Source organism: Mauremys reevesii, linkage group 25, assembly GCF_016161935.1.
Source record: "Mauremys reevesii isolate NIE-2019 linkage group 25, ASM1616193v1, whole genome shotgun sequence".
Taxonomy (NCBI): domain Eukaryota; kingdom Metazoa; phylum Chordata; order Testudines; family Geoemydidae; genus Mauremys; species Mauremys reevesii.
The window spans coordinates 4,149,710-4,166,326 of record NC_052647.1 but is presented as its reverse complement, the minus strand read 5'-3'; the positions used below and the strand labels follow the sequence as shown (position 1 = coordinate 4,166,326).

The following is a 16,617-nucleotide window of genomic DNA, read 5'->3' as shown; positions in this document are numbered from 1 at the left end:
TAAAAAACTTTTCTTAAACATGACATGAATATATTGTCTCATATTATAAAATTAGAATTTATAATCCCTATTCCATTAATTAAAACTATCTTTAGATAGGTTTTTTCCCCCTCAAAATCTGATTAAAACAAAAAAAATCATTTTTTAAAAAAAAAGTCATGGATTTTTATTCACCCTGACAGCAGGGAATGGGGGGGGAAGGATTAGTCCCCAACTGGAGTGAGGGAGGGGCAAGGGGCAACATGAGCACAGTGGTGCATGGGGGGAGGATTAGTCCCTGCTGACTGCAGCAAGGCAGGGACTGGGGGCAAAAGCATAGTCGGGCGGGAGCTGGGGTTGGTCCCTGGAGCAAGAGAGGGGCCGGGGGTAAACTGCAAGTGCAGCAGGGCTGGGGAGGGGGTAAACAGGATCCCCCCGACCCCTGCCCACATAAAGCAAGTACCTACCTTCTCCCTGGTTCTAGCTCATTCTCTTCATCTCTTTCTGCACTGAGCTGAGGGTCGGGGTGCACTGAGCACAGCGCTGGGGGTGCAGGGTCAGATCTGGTAGAGAGTTAGCATGCAGGAGCAGGCTGGGGGTTGGGGGGGTGTGAGGGGGTGCAGGAGTCAGGTCTGAGAGGGAGTTAGGGTGCAGGAGCAGGCTGGAGGTTGAGGTACAGGGTCAGGCCAGGAGCTAGGGTGAGGGAGAGGGCTCAGAGTTGGGGCAGGAGTTTAGGGTGTGGTGAGCTTACCTGGGGCAGCTCCCATTTGGTACAAGGGGTGCAGGTGGGATTGTGGGGGGAGGTGCAGGAGCTCCCATTTGGTGCTCAGTGTGGGGGTGGGTATGTGGGGGTGGTTCAGGAGTCAGAACTGGAGGATGGGGATGTGTGAGGGGGTGCAGGAGTCAGGGCTGGGGTCATGGGTGTGTGTGGGGGTGAAGGGGGCTGGGATATGTGTGTGGGGGTGCAGAAGTCATGGCAGAGAGCTGGGGTTGTGGGCTGGGGTTGTGGGGGTGCTCCCAGCCCCCTGCCCTGAGCAGCTCACGGCAGAGAGCTGGAGGGGCTATGCCCTGATTCCACCCCCTTCCCTAAGGCACCGTCCCTACCTCTTCTCCACCTCGTCCCCCAGCAGCGGGCACACTGCGGCTCCGCTCCTCCCCCTCCCTCACAAGGGCAATCAGCTGATCGGCAGCAGGGAGAGTGAGAGGGAGGGAGAGGGGGAGGGTCAGCAACATAGCACGCTCCAGGGAAGAGGCGAGGAGGGGGAGCTTGGTTTCCAGCAGAGCCTGCCCTGCTGCAGGAGCTGGCAGGACCCAGCTTCTGCCTGCTGCCCCACAGGTGAGAGCGGGGGGTGGAGAAGAGGGGGCCAGACCGGGGTCCCTTTGGACCGTGGGCCCAGCCCCGTGTTAAATCCAGTACTGAGAATCATCAACCAGTCTCAATCTGTGCTCTGGGTCCCCCACACTGATTATCAAAAAGCTGAAAAAAATAAATCACACAACCCCCTTGATTGCATTCCAGTCTCTGGCTCCCAATCAGCAGAAAGATCCAGTAAAGTGAGAAGTTACTTAAAACTCTAGTCACTTAACAAAATGTTCTTCTGAGCCCCTGCCATAAATATAAAGGGAAGGGTAACAACCTTTACGGATGTAGTAACATAAAATCCCTCCTGGCCAGAGGTACAGACAGAGGTAGAGAATCATTTTACCTGTAAGGGGTTAATCAGTTCATTTAAACTAGTTGGCACCTGACCAGAAGGATCAATGGAAAAAAGATACTTTCAAATCTGGGGGGGTGGGGGGAGGAGGTTTTGTTTGTGCTCTTTTTGTTTGTTCTCTCTGGAGAGAGAGAGAGAGAGAGAGAGCCCAAGCAGGTAAACCATCTCTTGAAAAAATACCTTGAAATGATACATCTAAAATTACAGAAATTGTAATCTGACGAAGTGGGTATTCACCCACAAAAGCGCATGCTCCAATACGTTTGTTAGTCTATAAGGTGCCACAGAACTCTTTGCCGCTTTTACAGAAATTGTAAGTAAAGGCAAGGAAATGCATTAGATTATCTTTTGTTTTAGCTTGTGAATTTTCCCTATGCTAAGAGGGAGGTTTATTCCTGGGTTTGTAACTCTGAAGTTGAGCCTAGAGGGGAATCCTCTGTGTTTTAAATCTTTTTATCACCCTGTAAAATTACCTTCCATCCTGATTTTGCAGGTGTGATTCTTTTACTTTTTTCTTTATAATAAAGTTCTTCTTTTAAGAACCTGATTGATTTTAGTGTCCTAAAATAAAGGGACTGGTCTAAAGGCAACTGGTTGGTATATTATTCTCAAGCCTCCCCAGGAAAGGGGGTGAAGGGGCTTGGGTGGATATTTTGGGGAAATAGGAACTCCAAGTGGTCCTTTTCCTAAATCTTTGTCTAAATCACTTGATGGTGGAGCAATACCATCCAAGGACAAGGAAAGGATTTGTGCCTTGGGGAAGCGTGCCTGCTAGAAATAAGCTTAGAGGGTCTTTCATATGAGTAAAATGATTCTGTACCTCTGGCCAGGAAGGATTTTATGTTATTGCATACATAAAGGTTGTTACCCTTCCCATTATATTTATGACATCCCCAAAGGGGCAGCCACATTGCCAGGTCAACATTAGGTTGGATCTTACCCAAAATACCACACTGACAGCCAATCCTTTAGTATCTAAAACTAAAGGTTTTATTATATAGGAAAAGAAAAGAAAGAGAAGAGACCTGTTAAATGATCAAAGCAATCCGATATATATAGCTTCAAGGTCCATATATCAGGTTCTTAGCAACGTTGGTGAGTTTTCTGGCTTGTAAAGTCTCTCTGGAAAGCTTAGATGGATCTATCAGACCTTTCTTCAAAGCTTCCATTTGTAGAGAAGTTACTGCAGAGGTGAGAAGCAGGATTGAAGACAAAATGGAGGTGATGCAGCTGCCTTTTTCTATCCTTTTCCATGTGGCTTGTACTTGCTCTGTCCCAAACAAGCTCGCAGCACATGGGCATGGAAAGGTACTTGGAGTCCCCTGTCCATAGGCATGTCCTTACATTTCCTGCTGACTCATGGGCATAGCCCCTGGCTTCTCTTAATGGGTTCATTGTAGAGCTCAGTGGTTCTCAAACTTCAGCAACCTGAGGACCCCCATTTTGATTTAAAATTTTTTGCAGACCTACAACCCCCCCGCTCAGCCTGAGGCCCCACCCCCATTCCATCCATTCCCCCAAGGCCCCACCCCACCTCATCCCGCCCCAGCTCCACCTCTGCTCCTCCTCTTCCCTGCTTCTTTCCACCCTGTCCCATGAGCGCTCCCCATCCCTGCTCCTCCCCATCCCTCCCCGACCCTCCTGCATGCTGCTGAACAGCTGTTCCCCGGCATGCAGAAGGCACTGGGAGAGAGGTGGAGGACTTGGTCAGCGGGGCTTATCGACCCCCAGAGGTCCACAGACCCCAGTTTGAGAAATGCTGGTATAGCTGATTACCCTTGATGGGCCATCAAACTGACTGGATAGTGGTGATGCCAATCTGTCTGGGGGTGTCACCCAGAAACACATGATAACACATGATGCAAAGATGATACATACATAAAAACAAGATTCTCATACTTAGCAAATCATAATTTTTCAAGTCATATCTTACATGGCATATCTTGTAAGCTTCATTACAATTTTGTAATATTGGTATCCATAATATTATAAATGCTCACCCATATTCCATATAGCGTCACAGGGCTCACTGGTGATTCTCCCTTTGCTATGTTGCAGGAGAGTTACCCACTGAAAATCATCACCTACGTGGGACTGACCCTTTCCCTGCTGTGCCTCCTGCTCGCCATCCTCACCTTCCTCCTGTGCCGCTCCATCTGGAATGTCAGCACCTCCCTCCACCTGCAGCTCTGCCTCTGCCTCTTCCTGGCCGACCTGCTCTTCCTCACCACGGTGACCCGCACTGACAGTCAGGTCTGTTATCCACTTTTATTCTTGGTTGAAAATTGAGACGTGTCCAGATCCTCTGTCAGCATTTCTAAAGCTCCCCTCACCCCAGCACCTTTTTATACCCTCGGCTGGACGGTAACATTTATTCCATGCTCTTTAGTCCTGCAGAAATAACTATTTACTCCCCTCCAAAAGAAATCTCTATGGCTGAAACCAGTCCTTCCCTTTTCCTTGCGGGCCCCATCCTTCATCATTCAGACAAAGGAACCCCAAGTTGCAGAGTCACAGTCCCCTGCCTGTCCTCTCTGCCCCCAGACTAATGGGCAGATGCAAGACACCCCTACCCTGAAGCAGATATAGAGAAGAGAACCTACACCCTCCAGGTCTCTCCCTGTTATAAGGACCCGGAACTTGTTTACATCCCTGCTCCCTTTCCTAGGATTCCTCACAGTATCCAACAATTTCCATGATTCATTTGGGAACTACAACCCTCCGAAACCATCTTTTCTGAGTGGAGACCAGGACCGGGCCCTGAGACAATCCCCCCATAGACTGAAGAATGTATTGTCTCTGGAAGAGAGCTGTAACTGGAGAGATGTGTTAATAAAAAGCTCTATGTGATCCTCACAAAAGTCCCCCCACCTCCAGATTCAGTATTTTCTTTCCCAGAAGCAGTGTCGCAGAGCTCTCTCTTGTCCTGTCCTCAGGTGGTCTGTGCTGTCATTGCTGGCTTCCTACACTACCTCTTCCTGGCCTGCTTCAGCTGGATGTTCCTGGAGGGGCTGCACCTCTTCCTCACCGTCAGGAACCTGAAGGTCGTGAATTACACCAGCGCCAGCCGGTTCAAGAAGAGATTCATGTTCCCGTTCGGCTACGGATTCCCAGCCCTGGTGGTGGCTATTTCTGCAGCGGTGAATCACAAAGGCTACGGAACGTCCAAACAGTATGTGCAGCGCCCATCCCAAAGGGGAGCTGGGATGTGGCTTCCATGTGCTTGTCCGGCTCACCCCAGATCTGACTTGAACCTAGATTTCCCTGCTCACCCTGCCTGGGAGCTGAATGTCCCCCTGGGACCCTTCTCATCCCCAGGGACACTAAGCTGCCCCAAGCGCTGTAGTTGAGTTGCCCCCTGTCAGCCATCTACACTCCTCACCCCACTGATGATGTGGAAGAACAAGCCAGAAAGATCCCAGCTTGACTCCCAGGTCCCAGGCTGAGTTTGTGGGGCTGGTGGATAGGAAACAAATGCACCTTCTTACTGTGTGCAACCCCCTGAGCATCCCCTCTCTAAAGTGAGCAACTCCACTAAAACAGGGCGTGGCGTGTTCTAGACACCCCAGGCGAGATCCTCAGCTGGTGTAAATCCGGGCAGCTCCACTTCCTTCAGTGCAGCTAGGCCAATGTCCATCCGCTGCATGTCTGGCCCTCCATCAATACTGCGCCCATCCACCAGAAAGGGTCATGTGAGGAGGTGGAAGAGGAAGTGGTGGCTGAAAGCAGGAGATGCTGAGGTAGATGGGAAGGGCTGTTTGCCTGGTGCCCGCAAGAGACCATATCACAGGCAGGCTGAGATCCATCTCACTTTTGAGAGCCTGCTGCCCTGTGACACCCCCTCTCTGCCCCGGGGCTGAAAAAGGGCAGTAATCCCATTAAAGTCACCTTCTTCTTCCTCCCTCCCTGTAGCTGCTGGCTCAGCCTGGACAGAGGCTTTCATTGGAGCTTCCTGGGACCAGTCTGTGCCATAATCCTGGTGGGTTCCTCACAGAACCACAGGGCCCCATTCTCCTCGCACCTCTGCAACCCTGTGGACTCCAGTGGAGCCAAGAGAAGAATATCTCCCAGAGAATTTAAGTTGAAAGAGTCCTATAAGATCCCATTTCATCCACCCCTCTTTGGCCAGTGCAGGATTTCCCCCTAACACAACAGCTTACATTCTATGGAGTCAGTCAGGGCGAATGGGTCGGGCACTGGGTTGTGAGTCAGGAGACCTGACTCTGCCATTGGCCTGCTGTGTTAACTTGGGACGTAGCTTCCCCTCACTGTACAGGGATTGTCTCTGACTGTGTTTATGTACAGAAGCAAGTATCGTAGGCACCAAAAAAAATTAGTGGATGCTCAGCACCCACTAGCAGCCATCTCCCCCACTCACCCGCCGTGCCTCCCGTCCACTGGCAGCTGCGCCGATCAACTCCTCCCCCTCCATCCCAGTGCCTCCCGCTTGCTGCGGTCAGCTGTTCTGTGGTGTGCAGGAGGTGCTGGGAGGAAGGGGGCAGAACTGTGTGGGAAGAGGTTGGGCAGGGGTGGGAAGAGGTGGAGGCTTGGAGAAGGGGTCAGGTGGGGGTGGGGCCTGGGGCAGAGCTGGGGGTTGAGTGACCCAGGGGAATCCGGCACCTGTGGTCTTGCCCAGTTATTTTGCAAACAAATGCTCCAGGACTGGGGCTGCCCCTTTCTAGGTGTGAGTACAGAACCGAGTGCAGTCTTAGTGGAGCCTCTAGGTGCTACCATAATATGATTAATTATAATATGTCATTACTCATGCAATGCTGCCATGGAAGCAAGTGGGACCTCTGCTGGAATGAGGATAGTTTTGTCCCTTGCCTTGTCCAGCCTGGCTGGTAAATAACCCAAGTGATGGGGGAAGGGAAGGTGGCTGCAGTGTGGGGAGTTTGAGTATGGAAGGGTACATGTGTTGCAAGAGATAAAAGTAGCAAATGTCCTTGCAGATTCCTGCCCATCTCAGGCAGCAGGTTAAGAATTAATTTCAGCCTCAGAATTGAAGGGAACACTCTAGAGACAGGATCTAGAAGCTTTGAGCCAAATCACACGGCTCGAAATCTGGAATAACTGCAGACACCACTGTAATCAGTGGAGTCCCTCGAGATTCAGATAAGAGCAGAATGTGGCCCTCTGGCTGTATGATCACATGTGATGCATTGCAGCCCTGCCTATGCCAACAGTTCCCTGCAGGGCCTGGGACTAGGATCTGGCAGGGAATGGTGTATGACCCACCTTGACAAACAGTCACTGCTGTGCAGCAGTCTGATCCCATAGGATTGTTCCGCGCCTCAGTCAGAGAGACTGGCCTTGGCTAGCATGTTTTACAAGGAATATTTCATGATGTTTCCACAGATAAATTTAACATTTTTCCTTGCAACCCTCTGGATCCTGAGAGACAAACTCTCCTCCCTTAATGAAGATGTGTCCACTCTCAAAGACACCAGGTAGGACAGCACTACATCTACTAGAACAGAGTGGAGGAGGGGTGCAGGGTGTACAAGGGGGCTCAGGGCAGGGTTTGGGGGCTCAGGGAAAGGGGTTGGGGTGCAGGAGGGGGCTCAAAAAGGGGGTTGGGGTGCAGGAGGGGTGTGGGGTGTGGCAGGAGCTCAGGGTAGGGGGTTGGGTTGCAGGGACGGGTGCGGAGTGTGGGAGGGGGCTCAGGGCAGGGAGTTAAGTGCAGGAGAGGTTCAGGGTGCAGGCTTCAACCCGGCACCGCTTACCTGGAGCAGCTCCGGGGTGGTAGTGGCTCAGGCAGGCTGCCTGCCTTCCTGCCCTGGCCCTGTGCCGCTCCCAAAAGCGGCTGGCACCATGTCCCTGCGGCCCCTGGGTGGGGGGGAAGAGGGCTCCAGTGCTGCCCTCACCTGTGGGTACTTTCCCCAAAGCTCCCATTGCCTGTGGTTCCTCATTTCTGGCCAAAGGGAGCTGGGGGGAGGGAGGGGACTGCAGGCGAGGGCAGTGCGTGGAGCCCTCTACCACCCCCCTTCACCCAGGGAATGCAATCCGTGGGGGTGGCAATCCCGCAGGCTGGATCCAAAGCCCTCACGGGCCGGATCCGTCCCACGGGCCATAGTTCACTCACCCCTGTATTAGAAGGATCCAGTGAGCCTCCTGTATGGGAAATCCTGTGGGATTCTGCACAGATTGCTGCCATCATACAACTGAGCACATGCCACTGTAGGGTTTCCAGGTTATCTTGGCAACCTTCGGCTTGATGAGAGAGTAACAGTCTCGCTGTCCAAGGAGCTGATAAACCCTAACTCACATCATGCGACCATCTGCCAAAATAAGGACAATTTGCATGAATAAGAGTATGCTGTATCGGACCTTAAATTAGACACAGCACAGCCAGGATGGCAATTGAAGGGTCAGGTTAGGAGAGGTCTATGGCAGTAAAGGATCATCATGGGACAAACTTTTCTGCCATGTGCATCATGTTGGTCCCTGGATGGATATTGAGATCATAGAATCATAGAATCTCAGGGTTGGAAGGGACCTCAGGAGGTCATCTAGTCCAACCTCCTGCTCAAAGCAGGACCAAACCCAACTAAATCATCCCAGCCAGGGCTTTGTCAAGCCTGACCTTAAAAACCTCTAAGGAAAGAGATTCCACCACCTCCCTAGGTAACCAATTCCAGTTCTTCACCACCCTACTAGTGAAAAAGTTTTTCCTAATGTCCAACCTAAACCTCCCCCTCTGCAACTTGAGACCATTACTCCTTGTTCTGTCATCTTCTACCACTGAGAACAGTCTAGATCCATCCTCTTTGGAACCCCCTTTCAGGTAGTTGAAAGCAGCTATCAAATCCCCCCTCATTCTTCTCTTCTGCAGGCTAAACAATCCCAGTTCCCTCAACCTCTTCTCATAAGTCATGTGCTCCAGCCCCCTAATCATTTTTGTTGCCCTCCGCTGGACTCTCTCCAATTTATCCACATCCTTCTTGTAGTGTAGGGCCCAAAACTGGACACAGTACTCCAAATGTGGCCTCACCAGTGCTGAATAGAGGGGAATGATCACATCTCTCGATCTGCTCGAAATGCCCCTACTTATACAACCCAAAATGCCATTAGCCTTCTTGGCAACAAGGGCACACTGTTGACTCATATTCAGCTTTTCGTCCACTGTAACCCCTAGGTCCTTTTCTGCAGAACTGCTGCCCAGCCATTCGGTCCCTAGTCTGTAACAGTGCATGGGATTCTTCCATCCTAAGTGCAGGACTCTGCACTTGTCCTTGTTGAACCTCATCATATTTCTTTTGGCCCAATCCTCTAATTTGTCTAGGCCCCTCTGTATCCTATCCCTACCCTCCAGCGTATCAACCACTCCTCCCAGTTTAGTGTCATCTGCAAACTTGCTAAGGGTGCAGTCCACACCATCCTCCAGATCGTTAATGAAGATATTGAACAAAACCGGCCCCAGCACCAACCCTTGGGGCACTCCACTTGATACCGGCTGCCAACTAGACATGGAACCATTGATCACTACCCGTTGAGCCCGACCATCTAGCCAGTTTTCTATCCACCTTACCGTCCATTCATCCAGCCCTGACTTCTTTAACTTGCTGGCAAGAATACTGTGGGAGACTGTATCAAAAGCTTTGCTAAAGTCCAGAAATAGCACATCCACTGCTTTCCCCTCATGACAGTTGCAGTCTGTTCCAAAGCCCACTGAAGTCAGTGGAAGTAATGGGACAGAAGAGGCTGCTTGATCAGTGAGGCTCTTGCAGTAAGTCCTGTGGCACATTCAGATTGTGGAATGCAAATAGTCTTTAAAGCAGCTCATTATGAAATCTGTTTGTTGGGGAGGAACAAGATCAGGGCTGCCAGCCGGGAGTGCTGGATGGAGACATGAGAGGGGAAAAAGATTTTGGAACCAGATCAGAATGTTGAGGCTTCAGAAAGCCATAGTGTTTCTTACTGCATGTGCCTAGTGCTGTGTAAGGAGAAATGCAAGTCTGTGCTGATATTCAGAGCTGGGCCATGTGCTATGTAGGGAGGAAACTCATCTCTTTCCCCTGGGGCTGTGGATACTGTCGAGGTAAAGTACCATCCATTGAGGAGGAAGGCAAGTGTGGCTCACTATTGCTCTGTAGCAACCTCTCTGTTTATTTATGGAACAAGATAGATGGGGTCCCGAGAGCCCAATATCCTGTTCCCACTTGATTGTCACATTGCCAGGGCCTGATGTGAAGGGATTAAAAACAAAACCATAATGAGAGGTTGAACCATTTGCTTTGGAAGAGCCACCTGTACGAGGGGAAGGTGTGTAGCAGGGGGGAGATGGTTGGGCACAATATTGTATTTCAGATTCATAGGCGTAAGTTGCCATTGTGTTCGTCTTAACAGTAACCCTAAGACACAGTAAAGCGGGTGCCAGCTGTTTCACTCCACACTGCCCAGAGCCCCTGACTCAGTCACTCACCATAGGGTCGTTATAACGGGATCTCTCCATCTGCCTTTATCCAGGCTACTGACTTTTAAAGCTATCGCCCAACTATTCATTCTGGGCTGCACATGGAGTCTTGGTCTCTTCCAAGTCGGCTCAGCAAAAATGGTCATGGCGTATTTATTCACCATTGTCAACAGCCTGCAGGGAGCCTTCATCTTCCTGGTGCACTGTCTCCTCAATCGCCAGGTAATGCCTGTGGCGCATCATCAGCCAGCCGGTGACTTCACGGGCCTAGCAGTGGCCTGGTCTGAGGGTGTTAGTTACATGATGTAGTGACCATGTCCCTTATTCTCCAGGTGAGAGAGGCGTACAGGAGATGGATTAAAGGCACAAGAAAACCCAGCCCCACAATTCAAACTGGTAGTGTATCTGTGTCCACTGTCACTACCAGCACCAAGATGGTAAGAGATCCTCTATTCTGTTCCAATACCAGAATCCGAAAGTCTCCTAGAACCCAGCACAGAACTCCTCCTTTCTTGCGCACCTCCACATTCCCTTCCCTTTGCTTCTTTGCAAGCTCCATGCATCACTCACTGTGGAATGGGCTGGGAAGGTGTCGGCTTTGACAGAATTTCAGGTAATTATCCAATTGGGGAAACTTGCAAACCAAAACCTGGGTGAAAATCTTGTCAGTGCAGATGGGCCATCCCCAGCAAAGAGTTAGCACTGCATGGAATTTCCTCTGGCTCTGTTACCTCTACTGGGAAAGGATCCAGAAGCTTTGTCTGGAGGGTAAAGTGGAGCCTTATGTCTGGAAAAACCTCCCTGCTCCAGTCCCAGCACGAGACGCCACAACCTTTGTCTGGAAGTGGACATTTCTGGTTTATATAGAGCAGCCTATATTAACTGGGGCCGTGCTCCTCTTGACCTGCTGCTTACAAACAGGGAAGAATTGGTAGGGGAAGTAGAAGTGGGTGGCAACCTAGGCAGCAGTGACCATGGGATGGTTGAGTTCAGGATCCTGACAAAAGGAAGAAAAGAGAGTAGCAAAATACAGACCCTGCACTTCAGAAAAGCAGACTTAGACTCCCCTAGGGAACTGATGGGCAGGATCCCCTGGGAGGCTAATATGAGGGGGAAAGGAGTCCAGGATTGCTGGCTGTATTTTAAAGAAGCCTATTAAGGGTGCAGGAACAAACTGTCCCATGTGCAGAAAGAATAGTAAATATGGCAGGAGACCAGCTTGGCTTAACAGTGAAATCTTCAGTGAGCTTAAACTCAAAAAGGAAGCTTACGAGAAGTGGAAATTTGGACAGATGGCTAGGGAGGAGCATAACAATATTGCTCAAGCATGCAGAGGTGTAATGAGGAAGGCCAAGGCACAATTGGAGTTGCAGCGAGCAAGGGATGTGAAGGGTAAGAAGTAGGGTTTCTACAGGTATGTTAGGAACAAGAAGAAAGTCAGGGAAAATGTGGTCCCATTACTGAATGGGGGAGGCAACATGGTGACAGAAGATGTGGAAAAAGCTGAAGTACTCAATGCTTTTTCTGCCTCAGTCTTTGCAGACAAGGTCAGCTCCCAGACTGCTGCACTGGGCAACACAGTGTCGGGAGTAGGTGAGCAGCCCTCAGTGGTGAAAGAACAGGTTAAGGACTGTTTACAAAAGCGGGACATGCACAAGTCCATGGGTCCAGATCTAATGCATCCAAGGGTGCTGAGGGAGTTGGCTGATGTGATTGCAGAGCCATTAGCCATCATCTTTGAAAACTCATGGCGATCAGGGGAGGTCCAGGATGACTGGAAAAAGGCAAATCTAGTGCCCATGTTTAAAAAAGGGAAAAAAGAGAACCCGGGGAACTACAGCCTCACTTCAATTCCCAGCAAAATCATGGAACAGGTCCTCAAGGAATCCATTTTGAGGCACTTGGAGGAGAGGAAGGTGATCAGGAACAGTCAACATGGATTCACCAAGGGCAAGTCATGCCTGACCAACCTGATTACCTTCTATGATGAGATAACTGGCTCTGTAGCTATGGGGAAAGTGGTGGATGTGATATATTTTGACTTTAGCAAAGCTTTTGATACGGTCTCCCACAGTATTCTTGACTATAAGGTGGATAGAAAGCTGGCTAGATTGTTGGGCTCAATGGGTAGTGATCAATGGCTCAATGTCTAGCTGGCAGCCAGTATCAAGCAGAGTGCCCCAGGGTTCGGTCCTGGGTCTGGTTTTGTTCAACATCTTTATTTAATGATCTGGATGATGGGATGAATTGCACCCTCAGCAAGTTCGCAGATGACACTAAGCTGGGGAGAGGGGTAGATATGCCAGAGGGTAGGGATAGGATACAGAGTGACCTAGAGAAATTGGAGGATTGGGCCAAAAGAAATCTGATGAGGTTCAACAAGGACAAGTGCAGAGTCTTGCACTTAGGAAGGAAGGGGACTAACTGGCTAAGCAGCAGTTCTGCAGAAAAGGACTTGTGGATTACAGTGGACAAGAAGCTGGATATGAATCAGCAGTGTGCCCTTGTTGCCAAGAAGGTGAATGGCATATTGGGCTGTATTAGTAGAAGCAGATAGAGGGAAGTGATTATTCCCCTCTATTTGGCACTGGTGAAGCCACACCTGGAGTATTGTGTCCAATTTTGGTTCCCCCACTACAGAAGGGATGTGGACAAATTGGAGAGAGTCCAGCAGAGGCCAACAAAAATGATTAGGGGGCTGGGGCACGTGACTTACGAGGAGAGGCTGCAGGAACTGGGGTTATTTAGTCTGCAGAAGAGAAGAGTCAGGGGGGATTTGATAGCAGCCTTCAACTACCTGAATTAGCGTTGCAAAGAGGAAGGAGCTCGGTTGTTCTCAGTGATGGCAGATTACAGAACAAGGAGTAATGGTCTCAAGTTGCAGTGAGGGACGTCTAGGTTGGATATTAGGAAAAACTATTTCACTAAGAGGGTGGTGAAGTGCTGGAATGGGTTCCCTAGGGAGGTGGTGAAATCTCCATCCTTAGAGGTTTTTAAGGCCTAGCTTGACAAAGCCCTTGCTGGGATGATTTAGTTGAGGTTGGTCCTGCTTTGAGCAGGGGGTTGGACTAGATGACTTCCTGAGCTCCCTTCCGACCCTAATATTCTGTGATTCTATGATTCCGTGAACTGCTACTTTATGGCTTACCTGTGCGTGGCTGGGGGAAGGGAACTGGCTTTGTCTACACTTGTTTAGCTATTTTCCTGCACGTGATATCACTTCATTGGAGGTTGGCTGAATTTTGCAGTCTCTGCACTATTCCTGAATGAGGACCCAATCCTGTTCCCATTGAAGTTGACTGGAGTTTTCCCATGAGACTGGCACTCAATGTATATATATTTTTTTGCTGGCAGGTGAGTTGGGGAGAGTCCTCCACTTGATCTCCATGAAACAAATCACCTCTCCAACCAATGATGTTTATCATACAGCCGGCTTTGCTGTGCCAGTGGAGCAGATGCTTAAGCTGCAATTCTTCATCACAACTACATACACAACCTGGAAGGGACAGCGGGATTCGACCAAATCCTTTCTCTGATCCAAATCCACAACTCCTCAATTCAAAGGCCACCCTAGGGTTGGAGCTGGGTGTCTCTCCCAGATTTAAAAGGCCAGATCCCAGGTCAGAGAGCAGTTATTTCTTAGGGAAAGCACACCGTGTGTGTGTGGGGGGCGGGGAGGGGGGTGATTTGCAGAGCCTTCGCGTGCTATGTGTGTGAGCTAGCTCTGCTGTTTCACTGTAATGTGTAAACAATAAAATAATCTGCTCATGGACCTTGGTTGCTTCTTTGGTTTGAGGGTTTGCTATCACGTTCTGCCTGTGCTGGAAACCTAGGGCCCAATTCTAAAGCTTCTTTATGCCAATCTCGCAGTGTAAAGGGACTTTAAAGTTGGCAGAAATGGCCCTGTGATTAGCCCTCCAGTGCAGGAGTCCTTCCTGGCTGCTATAGCGCTGGCATAAAATCTCTGCATTAGCCCTGCTCCCAGCCCCTGGCATGGGGGTTGTGAGTGGTGGGGTGGAGGTGCTGCTGAGGGCATGGCTGAAGCACACTGCTTCATGGCTATTGTCTGCTGCCCAAGCCCCAGAAGGATCCTTGAAAACGCACTAGTTTACACCAGCTGAGGACCTGGCCTATAATTGGTTTTCAGATCCAGCACTGTCACTGCACCACTAAATGCTCTTCTTTTTTTTAAGAAAATTTGCTTTCAAACTGTGCTTTCCCCACAACACTATGAAATTTGCTGATGTCATCTTTCCGTAAGAAACTTCTCCAAACTGAGAGCGATGACTGTGTCATCCCCCTTCTGTTTCCCCGTTTCGTTTTTTTTATATTATCTGGGCAAATACAGACCCACGATGCTTGGTGCTGTACATACACACAGTCAGAGACAATCCCTGTCCCGAAGAGCTTACAGGCCAAGTAGACAATGTGGACACAAGTGTCCAGAAAAAGCCACACCCTTCTTAGGGGAAGTTCCTCATTTTAGAGGAGGGAGAATCATAGAATCATAGAATCATAGAATTCAAGATCAGAAGGGACCATCATGATCATCTAGTCTGACCTCCTGCAAGATGAAGGCCACATAAGCCGATCCACCCACTCCTTTAGCAAGCGACCCCTGCCCCATGCTTCGGAGGAAGGCGAAAAACCTCCAGGGCCACTGCCAATCTTCCCTGGAGGAAAATTCCTTCCTGACCCCAAATATGGCGGTCAGCTGAACCCCGAGCATGCGGGCAAGACTCTCCAGCCATACCCTCTGGAAAAAGGTTATATCATATCATTGACCCATTGTACTATTTACCAGTGTGGCACTTAATTGACCTATTGACTAAGCCCGTTATCCTATCATACCATCTCCTCCATAAACTTATCTAGCTTAATCTTAAAGTCATGGAGGTCCTTCGCCCCCACTGTTTCCGTCGGTAGGCTGTTCCAGTATTGCACTCCCCTGATGGTTAGAAACCTTCGTCTAATTTCAAGCCTGAGAAGGGAGAGGGACTCCTCAGGGGTTTGTACACAGGAAGAAGGTTGGTTGTTTCTTATTCACCAGCACCACAAACCCAGCCTGGGACCTGGGAGTCGAGCTGGGATCATTAGTGGGGTGAGGTCTGTAGATATATGGCAGGTGGGCAACTCAACTACAGTGCTCAGGGCAGCTTAGTGTCAGTGTGGAGGGCGAAGGGTCTGCACTTACTGTCGGGGAGTTCTGTAGCCATCTGGGATGAATGCTGCAGAAAGAGCCACCACCAGGGCTGGGAATCCGTAGCCGAACGGGTACATGAATCTCTTCTTGAACCGGCTGGCGCTGGTGTAATTCACGACCTGCAGGTTCCTGACGGAGAGGAAGAGGTGCAGCCCCTCCAGGAACATCCAGGTGAAGCAGGCCAGGAAGAGGTAGTGCAGGGGGCCAGCAATGACAGCACACGCCACCTGGGGGAGACAGAGAGCCCAAGGATACAGCAGCAAGGAAAGGAAATGCTGCACATGGGGGAGATCTGCCTGGGGCCACACGGGGATTCCTGTTAGCAGAGCTCTCCAATTACAGTGCTCCATGACCCAGAGACGGCAGGTTCCTCGGTCTATGGAGGGTCCTGCGGCTGCACATTGCTGATGCAGGAAGGGAGCAGAGATTAGTGGTTAGAGCAGGGGAGCAGGGCTCAGGGGATCCTAATTCTGTTCCCAGCCCTGCAACAGATTCCCTGGGTGATAGTGGGCAAGTCACTTAGTCTCCTTATGCCTTAATTCCTCTTCTGTGACACAGGGATAGAACTGGCCAAACTCCTGGGGATGGGAAGACTGAGGCCAACTGTGGCCAGCTCCTCCCCTGCCCCCCAGGAACCTCCCCTCTGTCCTGCACAGCCCAGAATCCAGGGAGCACAAGGGGTTCAAAGCCACACACCCCAGCCCTGCTGCGATTTGAGGAACAAAGTAGGGGAGAATCAGGCCATACCCGACTGCGTGTGCAGGTTACCGTGGTGAGGAAAAGCAGGTCGGCCAGGAAGAGGCAGCGGCAGAGCTGCAGGTGGAGAGAGGGGCTGTTGTTGTGGATGGAGCAGCACAGGAGGAAGGTGAGGATGGCGAGGAGGAGGCACAGCAGCAAGAGGGTCGGTCCCATATAGGTGACAATGGTCAGTGGGGAACTGTCCTGTAACACAGCAAAGGGAGAATCACCAGTGAGCCCAGCCCAGCCCCCTCGCCCTGAGATCCTGAGGTTCCTATTCAGACTTAACCCCAGCAAAGCACCAGTGGCTCAGGGTCCAGCCTTTTGAGCTGAGTCTGAAAGTGAGATACCTCCACTGCGGTGGGACCCATAAGGAGAGTGAAGCTGGAGAGACGGTCACAACTGCAGGTGGTGTGAGTGCTGTTTGTGTGCAGAGCAGTGCAGCCGGCTGGAGACCAGGTGCCTTTCCCAGAGATGAATTTCCAGTGGATGCAGAGAGCCTCTTCCTTGGCTGTCTTTGCCTGGAAACACAATAGCACCATCATCATCCTCACAAGATTACTAAG

The 16,617-nt window shown here is 50.5% G+C and overlaps 1 protein-coding gene across 3 annotated transcripts in view; it reads left to right on the top strand.

Moving 5' to 3' along the window:
- The window catches only part of LOC120390918 (adhesion G protein-coupled receptor E3-like), a 33,689-nt gene extending 19,779 nt beyond the window's left edge, over positions 1–13,910 (top strand). For all 3 annotated transcript variants that reach the window (XM_039513986.1, XM_039513985.1, XM_039513984.1), the window contains 7 exons: positions 3,753–3,947; positions 4,631–4,866; positions 5,607–5,673; positions 7,053–7,144; positions 10,164–10,332; positions 10,443–10,547; positions 13,465–13,910. In XM_039513986.1, the coding sequence (XP_039369920.1) occupies positions 3,753–3,947; positions 4,631–4,866; positions 5,607–5,673; positions 7,053–7,144; positions 10,164–10,332; positions 10,443–10,547; positions 13,465–13,491 (891 nt within the window). In that variant the 3' untranslated portion in view covers positions 13,492–13,910. The remainder of the gene's footprint in view (positions 1–3,752; positions 3,948–4,630; positions 4,867–5,606; positions 5,674–7,052; positions 7,145–10,163; positions 10,333–10,442; positions 10,548–13,464) is intronic.
- Positions 13,911–16,617: the final 2,707 nt, after the last annotated feature.